This window comes from Thalia democratica, chromosome 2 (genome assembly GCF_965202585.1).
Source record: "Thalia democratica chromosome 2, ktThaDemo2.hap1.1, whole genome shotgun sequence".
NCBI classification, from domain to species: Eukaryota; Metazoa; Chordata; class Thaliacea; order Salpida; family Salpidae; genus Thalia; species Thalia democratica.
The window spans coordinates 41,092,889-41,104,866 of NC_139166.1; the positions used below are offsets into that span (position 1 = coordinate 41,092,889).

At 29.4% G+C, this 11,978-nt stretch overlaps 1 protein-coding gene across 1 annotated transcript; it reads left to right on the forward strand.

Annotated features, from left to right (window-relative positions):
* Nucleotides 1-1,614: 1,614 nt before the first annotated feature.
* LOC145849795 (AKT-interacting protein homolog A-like) lies at nt 1,615-8,036 on the forward strand. The gene is made up of 2 exons (XM_082954853.1): nt 1,615-3,194; nt 3,379-8,036. Exon 1 carries the CDS (start codon nt 1,646-1,648, stop codon nt 2,342-2,344), a length of 699 nt encoding a protein of 232 aa, XP_082810979.1. The 5' UTR covers nt 1,615-1,645; the 3' UTR covers nt 2,345-3,194; nt 3,379-8,036.
* Nucleotides 8,037-11,978: the final 3,942 nt, after the last annotated feature.

The following is an 11,978-nucleotide window of genomic DNA, read 5'->3' on the forward strand; positions in this document are numbered from 1 at the left end:
TAAAATTTCAAATTTTTTCTAGAAATTTACTTACAAAATCACTAAGTTTCAAAGCCTTCGTATGGTAAAATTAAAAATAATCCTTTCTAAAGTCGACTATAATTGCAAAATTTTCTTATAAGTATGTTGAACTATTACCCTTTTTATAAAAGTATTTATTGTATATAATCTTTTTAGTGTTGATGATCTGCGGCAAGGAAACTTTATTAGTTTATAGTTTATACTATTTAAATTGTTTTTTAGGACATTTACACTCTAAATTGTTTCTTAGTTAGCGTTTTAATTTTTTATGCATCATGGTTTCATAAATAGTACATAGGTTTTAAGTTTATATTTAAAAAAAAATTTAAAAAGAAGACTTTTTTAAACTAAGAACACTTGTTTATTAATTATATTTACTATTCTATTACATGTGTTGTTTTCTTTATTTTTGTTTGTTTTTGTAAGGTTTATTTAAATATTTTATGTAAGATCACGGCTAAATTTTTTATATAGATCATGGTATAATTTATTTAAAAGTTTCAACCAAGTTAATTGAAAAAGTTTAGATTTTAGTGTCTTATTTGTTTTGCAAAATTAATTATGATTTAGTTTGAATACTTTAATTAAAAATTCTTTTCCAGTTGTTTACTTCACATTTGTGACACTTAAAAATTATTTGCAAAGAGGTAAGCAGTGAAAAAAAAAGTATACCTTAATCAGTGCAAACATTTTTATAGTTAAAGTTTATGTTATTTGTTTTTACACTCCAATAGCTTATTTTTACAGTTAATTTTCACTGAAGTAAACATTCTGAACATAGCAGCTACTTCATAGAAAGTTTGTAGCTATGAATTACTAGTCTAAGTAAAAAGAAACCTAACAGAAAGTTTTTATAATGGTTCAAAAATTTGTACTGAATAAAAAGTGCAAAATGCGTAATTATCAAAATTACTTATTAAAATATGTGTACTCAGAGGTGTATTTAATTGAATGTGTGTACTCAAAACACGTACCTAAGAGGAAGGTAAAAGTCAGGCTAAATTTACAAAATTTCGTGTGGCAACCCTGTCTTAATGAAATAAAGCTACATAATTCTTCACAAACAGCATGTAAGAAAAAATTGAAAGGTTACTGAAGGACATATTTAGGTCAGGGCTTCCCAAACTCAATTTGACAACTGGCTTCTTTTTTATTTTTAAAAAGGTTATTGTCAGTCTTCATTACAAATCTCAGAATAGCTATTGTAAGTTTCAAATCTCCTGTCAATTTACCTCAGACAGTCTAAAAATTTATGTGTTTTTTTACTTTTAAAAGTTTTTAAAATTTTAAATATGTTTTTATTTATATATAGTTTTGTAGGTTAATGCATTTTGATGTAATTGTGATTACTAAAACGAACTTTCAAAAGTGTTTTTTTTTTTGTGGTTTTGTACATTGTTATTATTAGCTTTTTTATTTATTGAAAACTCAAGTAATTAGAAAATTAACATTGTTCATTTATTGACTAAATAACTGAAGTTTTGTTTTAAATAAGCTAGTTTATTTTTTTGATACTGATAAAAATTACATTTTACATCAATAAAAGCAACCTAGACTGCACTAGAAAAATATAAGCTTTTTACAGAGGTTTAAAAATTTTTAAAGTTTTTTATTCAAAAAAACCATGGATAATGATTCAAAAATTGTTTGTAATCAAATGGACAGCCAGTACATTCCATTCTTTCTTGAATATACATTGATGGGTGAGTATCAATTGCTTCAGAACCAAAACATTAATGGTGTTTATGTGATGCCTTCTGCCAGGACACCTCTTGTATGGTTTGGAGTTATTTTTGTACGTCAAGGGCTATATCAAGGAGGAATTTTTAGGTTTTGTATAATAATACCCCATAGTTACCCTAATGGTGAATGTCCACAAGTCATATTTGATCAGCCACCTTATCATCCGCTAGTTGATGAAAAATCTGGAGTGTTATATTTGAAACTAGCTTTTCCAAAGTGGAAGCGAGACGTTCATAGAATTTATAATCTTCTGAGTTTTGTTAGAAGAATTTTTTATAAAATAAGTTCAGAAAATGTTGCTAATTCTGAAGCTGCTATTTTGTACAAAACAAAGTTGGTTGATTTTAAAAACAAGGTTGAAGAGAGTATAAACAACAGTAAATTACAACTAAAAGACCCACCTAAAACAAATGATCCATATGAGTTAGTTTTTAATTCAAATGAACAAAGCCTGTTAGAAACCAGAAAAATAGCAATGATAAGTAGTTTATCTAAACATCAAACACCATATTTACCCAGCCATTTGAAAGGACTGTCTTGGGTTGTTAAAGGTACAACATACCCTTTTGGTAAAAATTGACATTTTAATCATCATTTATTAAAATGTTTAAAATTGAACTAATTTTTGAACTTCTCAATTTTGATATGATCATTTTAATAAAAAGTAACTTTATATTGTTTTATGTTACTATGCTTCATTTGAACTAAATTTTCAAAGTCTTTATGTTAATAATTGTATTATTTAAAACTTACAAACCTTGTAATCAAGTTGTATTTTGTTTCACAAATAACAGTACTAAAAACATAAGTTTCTCTTTTAGCGTTGTTTGAAAAATTATGAGACAACATTTTGTTAATGTTGTTAAACAATATTTCTTTACATATAATAGTTTATTAAAAACTTCTTATAAAAAAGAGCACTATTCCTAATTACTTTTTAAATTGAGTCTAAGATTTGTATACTTTTCCAGTTTTTATAAAAGAATGTCCTGTACAGCTTTATGCATTTAAGTTTTTAACGGTATATAGAAAATTTAAAAAGTAGTAAAAATTATGTAAAACTTAGTATGAATTGAGTGATTTTTATTTTAAAATCAATATTCTAGCTAGATGAATAAAATGTATATAAGATATTTTAAGCATTATAAAAATACTTGGTCAGAATCAGTATATGGTTAAAATCTTGTTTTTTGAAGAACTTTGAGATCAACTGTGAATGTATCTTAAATACTGACAACTACTGCGTAATTATAACCAACAATATTTCTACTGTACATTACTATACATATGTTTTGACCAGTTTGTTTCCTAAATAATTTAGATTTATAAGTTTTGTTATGTGTAAAATAATTCTACAAGAAACCTTGTAACTAAAAGAAGTTAAAAGCCTGTTCATTAAAAACTTGATCAAAATTTTTGTAGAAGGAATAGTTAGTTTTTTGATTAACTTAAGTTTATATAAGGTTACTTTGATTAAATTTTTATATAGTATATAAATTATATTGTTACAAATCTTTGATGGTTTTTATTTTTATAGTAGTACTATGTTATTTAGTGCTTTATTAAAACATAAACCTCTTTTAAACACAGTAATGTTATAACTTATTAATTAAGCTTTGAATACTATGGAAATATCCCACATTTCTTCAAGAAAAGACACAATTCCTTACATGCTTCGAAAAAGTGTGATTGAAGATGAATGGAAAAAAGTTGGTAGAGAAAAACGTCAAACAAAACACCTTGACGCGTTCAATGCCAATAAAAAGCAACTAGAGATGTATCGAACAAAAGTATGTTTTTTGCTTAAGAGCAGTTTAGATATAAACGATTTATTTGCTCTATCTAAGTTTAAATTAGAGTTCTTAGAAGAACTTTTGGAAGACACTAAACAAATAGAAAAAAAAGAAACAGTAAATGTTTTGGGAAAGCAAGAGTATTTGAATATGTGTAAAGAGGCAGTTACCTGCAATGAAGCATCTTTAAACCACCAAACAGACGCAATTGTACAGCTTAATACTGCCATAGATCGACTTCAGCAGATAGTGCTTGAAAGAGAAACTATTTTTTCCTGTATAGAGATTACTTTAAGCAATAAATCTGTAGAGTCTACAAATTTAATTGACCTAGATGATGTTTTGAAATACAGAAAAATAAAGTGTTCTATTGAAAAACACTATAAAGAAGTCAGAAAGAATGATTAGCTTGTTTTATAAATTTATTTCTTAAACAAATAATATGAGTTGTATTTTATATTGAGAATAATTTTAATTCAATCAAGCACCTTTCTAAGTTCACTTTTCTCAATATTTTGTAAAAGTGTAATTAACTTTATTGTATGCAAGGTTTTATAAGCTAAAGTATATTTATAACAAAATAAATAATTTTGTTCAGGGTTGCCACATGATCAGGAAAAGTCAGAAAAAACTAAAAAAATGACAAAAGTCAGGAAAAAATGGGGGGTTTTGAAAAAAAGTCAGGAATTAAAAAAAAAAAAGGTCAGATTTTGTCAGATTAATTTACAAAATTCCTTATTTTCTAAAGCCTTCAAATAGTAAAAAAATAGTTAAAAATCCTTTAAAGTCAGACTAAAATTGCAAAACTTTCCTAGAATTTTACTAAATTATTTAATTTCCAATGCCTTCATCTGGTATAAATTAATAAAATATCCTTTGTAAAACTCCAAAATTTTTCTATTAACATATTGAACAACTACCCTGCTTGAACAAGCAGTTTTTTTATGCATTTTAGTATTGAGATCTGTGGCAAGAACACTTCCATAGTGAAACTGTGATATATACACAAACATTTTCTAGCATTTCTTTAGTTATGTGATATCTCTTATGCAGTCTTTTTTACATTGTACCAGAGTACCCACCCTGTTGTTGCCTTTATGCATGAGTACATTTTATGCTTGGTAATTAAATTGCTGTGTATCATTAAGAAAGACGTGATAGTTACAAACCTCAGCTTAACCAGTTATTCAAGGTTGTATTAAATGATCAAGCTTCCCTAAAACCAGCCCTTGATCTTGGTTGTGCTGCAACTAATTTGCTGGCAAATTTGAGGAAAAAAAAAACAAAAAATCTTAACAAAAGGTCTTAAATTTCAACAAAAAATTTAGATAATTTGTTATAAAAGCGGTTGATAATCTCCGGAGCAGAATGGCTATTGGAAGTACATTTGTAAAAAATATCTCATGCTTAAATCCGCATAACCTTGAAAAATTAGGAGTCACAATTGTTGTTTACGTTTTGCCAACATTGTGCACTCCTTAACATAGTAAAAAATGTGCTCCAACTCTGAAGGTGATACTAGCATTGAACAATTTAGAACTTTTGTAAATTGTCCAATTAATGTATTAAAGTTTAAGAGCTGCAAGCAAAAGGAAGATTGTTTGGACCAGTTCTGTTTTGAAACATTAAAATTTCCTGCCAAATCTTCTCTCGGAAAGTTGTTGCAACCATTGTTTGTGTTGCACACTGACCAGGCTGAGGTCGAGCTAGATTAAGTATTAACAAAACTCTGCTTTAAAACAGTATGAAATGAGAAACTATTACATCCAGAAGAAAAGTTAAAGATTATATGTACTAGAACTGTATCAAGTTAGAAAATACAAGTATTTTGCTGATAGAGCTGTTTATTGCAAATACATCAATCATACACAGATGGTTCAAGTGATGTAATGGAAGTTAGATGATTGAATTCATCAAAAAACTGTTGTTTTAACCTGTATAAAAATAAGACTGGAAGATTTATATAGTTTTTAGTGTTTGATTATGTTTTTTAGAATAAAATTAACTTAGTTTTGAAGAATAACTCCTTGTCAATTTAGTTTAATAATTTATTAACAATGTAAAATCTGAAACGAAAACAAGTATAAATATAAACACTAAAATGAGCTATAGTCTAATTATTCTACATCCCCTCCAGCTCATTTAAGATAATAACAAGTTTAAGGCAATGACATAGCTCGTCAAGAGGGGATTTAAATAAGTAACAAAAATATTTTACAAAGATGAAAGTAAATTTTATGCATTAACAAGGCTCAATTAACTTAAACAAGGGATTTATTTGAGTAAAAAAAAACAAAACTGCAATAAAACGCACTAAATAAATCCAAAACAATTCAAATTCATGCAATTCCACGCTGAATCCTTCCTGGCTCAGCAATTATCACTATCAGCAGCAATTAAACACTCAGCACCAACTGTTGTATAAACAGGAAAAAACAGACTTCACTTACGACGATTTCTACTTTGGAGTTCTCCACTCTCAAGCTTCCCTGGCGCATTGAAGTCTTTCAACCTACGCAAAACAAGCGGAACCTTATTTTTTTTGGAAACCATAGGAGCAGGAATGTACTCTTCCTCAACCTCTTCAGGATCCGCTTCAACCTCACTGGTTTTACCAGTATTGGCACCGTTGGAATCCTCTGTAATCTTTACAGAAGAATCAGGACGTTGATGATCAACATTGCACTCATGTGAGCTTGGTAGATTACTGCTCTAACCTTGGGAAGTTTTTGCTTCAATGTTTGTTGAGGCTGGGTTGTACATCCTTAAAAACTTTCTGTTCCTCCGAGTAAGTCTCCGTGAACCATCAACTCTGACTACATACTGATCATGTGGAAGCACCTCCATTACCACTCCGCTTCTGTCCCATTTACGCGGATGAGTGCCACTCTGGTTCTGTAGTAGACACCTACTGCCAACATAGAGAGGTCGCAAATCCTTTGCTCTCTGGTTAAGTACTTCGGAATTCTTAACAAATCTTGTACGGAGCGTCTCTGTTTTAAGCTTCCATGCTTTTCTCCACATGGGTCGCACATTAGGATTGGAGAATTTGTCAAGTTTGTTCAAGAATGAGAAACTATCTCGCAGCTGACGTCCATATATGATCTCGGCTGGAAACACTTGACAATCGCTATCAGGAGTATTTCTCAGATGGAGCATCGCACTTAAAAACTTGTCATTGTCCAGACTTACTGAAGCGTCAACATTTGATCTTAGCAACCATTTTGCCTGTTTGACGGCTACTTCCGCTCTACCGTTTGATCTTGGATAGTAAGCTGAAGATATTCGATGTGTAACATCCCAGGTTTTAAGAAATTCCTTTGTTGCACTGGACGTAAATTCTGGTCCACCATCACTTGATATATCCTCAGGTACTCCAAACCTGGAAAACAAAACTTGGAGGCACTTAATCAACCCACGCGAACCTGCCTAAGAGGTTCCGCTTGGTGTGGAAAATGTTTCTGACCAACCAGACAACTTGTCACCGACTACCAAAAAATTGTTTCCGGCAAACTGGAAAAAATCCGCGAATATTTTTAAAAGGGTTTGTAGGAGGATCAGATGCTTCTTGTGGTAATGATGGTTGAGAAGGTGAATTGCGGTTGCAGCTTTGACAATTGGCCCGAATTGCTTCAATGTCTTGTGTAATACCAGGCCAGAAGACAATCTGTTGGGTACGATTATGCATTGATGTGACTCATTGGTGCGCCGAGTGTAACTTGTTGAGGACCCGATATCGTAAACTGACGGGGATTATTACTCTATCCTTGTAAAGTATAACCCCACCTTTTAAGTACAATGCATCATCGTATCTAAAATACGCTGACAAAGATTCAACATGTTTCAAGCTTCGACCTTCTTCAATACACCTGGATACTCTTGAAAGAACTTTAAGGTTTAGAAGGCTACTCACTATATCACCGGATAGATCTGGCGTCTGGAACTCGCATCCACGGATTGGGAACTTTACTACAACCATTTTACTTTTCTCAGATTGTTGATAAGATTTTATATGAAGAATAACTCCTTGTCAATTTAGTTTAAAAATTTATTAACAATGTAAAATCTAAAACGAAAACGAGTATAAGTATAAACACTAAAATGAGCTATAGTCTAATTATTCTACAAGTTTAGATTTAGAAAAGTCAGGAAATTTTTAGTTAAAAGTCAGGTAAAATCAGGAAATTTTTCTCATCTTGATCTGTGGCAACCATGTTTGTTGTTTTTTAATTGACCGCCAGTGGCGCTAAAAGATTGTTTATCAAATCACTTTATAAAAACTCCTGTTATTTTGTCAGTTTTTAGAAAATCACTTGTTTTTTGTGCTCAACCATCAGCACATCGCATTTAAGATTTCGTTTTCTAACTTAAAACAAGAACTTATTTATCATAAGATTTGTTTTGATATTTCTTTTTCGCAATTTTGTTTGTTCTACTGATAGATTAGCTGTTTTGTCACTCGTTAATAAAATCACTTCATTTGAAAACTATAAATATTATTTATGTTACTAAATTTATATATTGAGTCAAGGAAATTCAGTCTATTTTCGAATTTATTTACTAAGCTGTCCCCAGCTTAAAATCGTTCCGGGGCTTAGCCGAAAAGAGATAAGTAGGTAGGTCTAGCTCACTACCCAGTAGTTCTCACATAGTACCCTCAAGCTCACTACCTATTAATACTGATGAGTAAACCCCTGTAAATAATTACAGTTTACCATGCCCCTATTGTCCAGATAGGTAGACCCTCTTAAACTCCAAATTTTAGTTCTTTAAAGAAAAAATTTATAGTAAACTTTTTCAAACGTTTATTATGTACCAGTCGTATATGTAATTGTCACAATTAAATATGTTTTCCTACAAGAGCTGCATTATTATTACTGTGATAATTTATAAGCTAAAAAATTTTAAGAAAGTTAGTTAGTCTATTTTCATTTCAATTATAATTTTATACTGTGTGTCTTGTATTTATTTGCATGATAAAAATGTTTAAGTTACTTAAGTTAAAGTAAATATGATCTAAAGTGCATATTTTTGCTAAACACCAAGAACGTAACTTTATTTAAACTTTAAGAAGCTGCAGTAAAAAATTACACACTTGTATTTATAGAGATTATGTTTTAAATTAAATGATGTTGTCGAATTCAGTTAATCATAAATTAGTTAGTTTAGTTTCTCTAAGAAATCCTTTAAATAAGCATACCAAACTTCAATTTATTAAAGAAAATAAAGTCATGCTTACAACAGGTATATGGTTGTCAAACATGAGCTAATTCCGGATATGCTATTTGACTTTTTTGTTTGGTAAAAAATTAGTACACTTTATTCCATATTTTAATTTTCATGCAAATATAAAAACAGTAGGGACTTTGATAAGGTACGCACCTTAAGCCGAAGTGTACTTATAGCTTTTGAGATAATCTACATTTTAACACTAAATAATAGCTAACATCTACACGTTTTTAATACAAATATGATTTATTATTATTTTTTTTTGGAACTAATAAATAACTACTAAACTATTATAATTTTAAAAACCATTTAACTTTTTTGATTGTATATAATTAAACCGCAAAGTTTTGTTTTAATAAAAATGATATCTGAATTGATTCGGACTGCTTTTTATAGTTATCTTTCCCTTTGCATGATTCTTAAAAAAAAAGTAATATTTGAACTAATTTTTTTTTGACTATGTATTCTTTTTTCAAGTTTAATTTGAGTCTAAAAGTATGAATTAAATAAAGTTTCAATTCAAAATTGCTACTAGAGAGCTCAAAACATATCTGTCCAATGAAATAATAAACCAACCTAGTGTTCAAAGCTTTCATCATTCATTGACAATATCAATGATTCAAACGACTTTATCAATTAACAATTTTTATTATGGTTTTAGTGCAACTCGCTGGAATAATAGACAACTGGATTCTGTTTTTGACCCTGGATACGGCTTTACTTGATTTTACATTAAATAAAGTTTTTGAGCCCACTTTTTTGAAGATTTAGTGTGTACCTTGTCCAAGTCCTTACTGTAATTATGTTTAAACAGTTACTACCAAAAAAGCTGAACTTTGTAAAGTTTTTACAAATAGTAATAGTTATTTTAAACAATAACATGGTAGTATTTTTTTCTTACCTAAGTTTTATATCTTTAATTCTTAACTTAAGTCGAGGTTGCCACTTACTCAGAAAACTTCATATAGTTGAAAAGATAAGCTTAATTTAGACTTGATTTTTTTTCATAATTTAAGCTAGTTTCAAGTTCTTCCTAAGTCTCCGGCTAGTTTTATTGATATAGTTTTTGCTAGAATTCAAATTCTACAAAGTATAAAAAAAATATGAGGGATTTCATGTTGGATAATGATAATTTTAGTTAAACGTGCATGGGTCATGTCTTACATAAAAACAGTTTAGATAAAAAAAAATTGGACAATTTAAAATAGTAATAACTAAGTGTATTAAAATAAGTTTACAATTTTTTTTTGCTACAGTGGCCGTTAGAAATTGAAGCTTTTTGAAATTTACAATCGGGCACATTTGTATATATTATTAAAGTACTAGAAAATTGGGGAAAAAATTAATTACCGTTGAGAACACGGCAAAGTAAGAATTTAAAAAAAAAGTATATATTTTTTGGCTAAAACATCGGTTAGAGTAAAATCTAAAAAAAAACAAACTTTTTTCTAAAGGGCTCTACTCAAGAATTCAAACCCCAAACCAATATTTTTTTTATTAAAAGCAAAAGAGCGTTCTCTAAAATAAAAAAAAAACTTTATTTAGCTTTAAAGATAAGGAAAATAATTGGATCTAAAGTTTGGACATTAAAAAAAAGCTAATCGAACTAAGTTAAGGCTTGTAGATTAATGTTGTTTAAAATGTCTACCAAGAGCTTAAGTATTAAAAAAAGTTTAAATGATACATTAAAGCAGTCGTCTTCAAGGTGCACACTAGTGTGCATGAAAATTATTTTAGTGTGCCTGAAACTTATGGTGTGCACGAAATTTCTTTTGGTGTGCATGAAATAATATTTAAAAATTACACTAGATAGTCTTGAGTTGCAGATGAAAAGCAAAAAAAAAAAAGGTCCTAGGTGTTTTTATTAGTAATAGTAATTTAGAAACTTACACAAGATATTTTTCAGTTGTAGATGAAGAGCAAAAAAAGTCTTATAATAGACATAATGAGAAAATTGTACATTGGAGTGCACATATTTTTTAGTTTAGGATGCACAGATTTTGTTTAGCTTGAAGACCTTTATATTAAGTAAAAAAAAAGTTATTAAAAACAAGGAAAGTTTAAAATCTTAAGAAAATGTTGTAAGTGAGTTTTGTTGTGAATTTTGTTGTGAATTAAGGTCTGCTAAAAGATTTTATATTTAATCTCTTTAACTTAGTTTCTAACTTTTGAGATCGACTAACTGTTGCATCAGTTATTCCGTTAATTTTTCATTCAAGCTGTATAGTATGTAGTTGCACGTACACAAGTTTTTTTCAATGAACTGAGGTCGATCAACTTGAAGTTTACAAAGACCAACATAAGTTTAGCAAAATTTTTAATTTGTTTGTCACTTATCATGAGAACATTACAAATCCACAAAAAGTTGTGCTGGTTTAGGGTTATATTTTCCTGCACAATGACGTTAAACTGTAGCAATGTGGTTAAGTGAAAAGTCCCTTTGTACACTAGGTCTTTAAATTTTTGGAGCGCCTTATTTTTTGTCGTTCAATAAACAATAAAACGTACGTTGTTGTGTGACTAGATTTCTTCGTTGCTAATCTTATGTTGCTATTTAATCTTGAGAACACAACAAAAGTATCATAAATGGGATTTCGTTAGTTTTCTTATTTTGCACAGTTGACAGGGGAACGGGTCAAAATTGCACCAGTAGTCAATTTTGCACGAAGATACTTTTCCACGAGGGGACAAAATTGCACGAAGACAATTTTGCACCAAGAGTCATTTTTGCACGGAGGATAATTTTTGCACGAGGGTAAAAAAAAATATATAAAAATAAACAGAAAAAAAACTAAAAGATAAATTGATAAAAAATGAAAAAAAAAGTTACTGACCGAGGATAGGGGTTAGGAGTAATAGTAAAAATAAAATATCTTTTTTTTTTAAATATCATTAAAAAAAAATAAGTAGAAATAAATTGGTTAAAAAAAGCTACCGACCGAGGGTAAGGGTTAGGGGTAACAGTAAAAGTAAAAAAAAATAAAAAATTTGAACTTAAAAAATAAAAAAGTTACCGACCGAGGGTTAGGGGTAAAAGTGATAGTAGAAATTAAAAAAAATCAACCCGTGCAAAAGTGACCCTTTGTGCAAAAGAGTATTCGTGCAATTTTATCTTCGTGCAATTTAGTACCCTCTTGCAAAAGTATCTTCGTGCAATTTAGTCGCCTCGTGCAATTTTGTCCGCTCGTGCAA

Coding starts and splice junctions, on each gene's coding strand:
- LOC145849795 (XM_082954853.1), top strand. CDS start 1,646: ATGGATAATGATTCAAAAATTGTTTGTAATCAAATGGACAGCCAGTAC.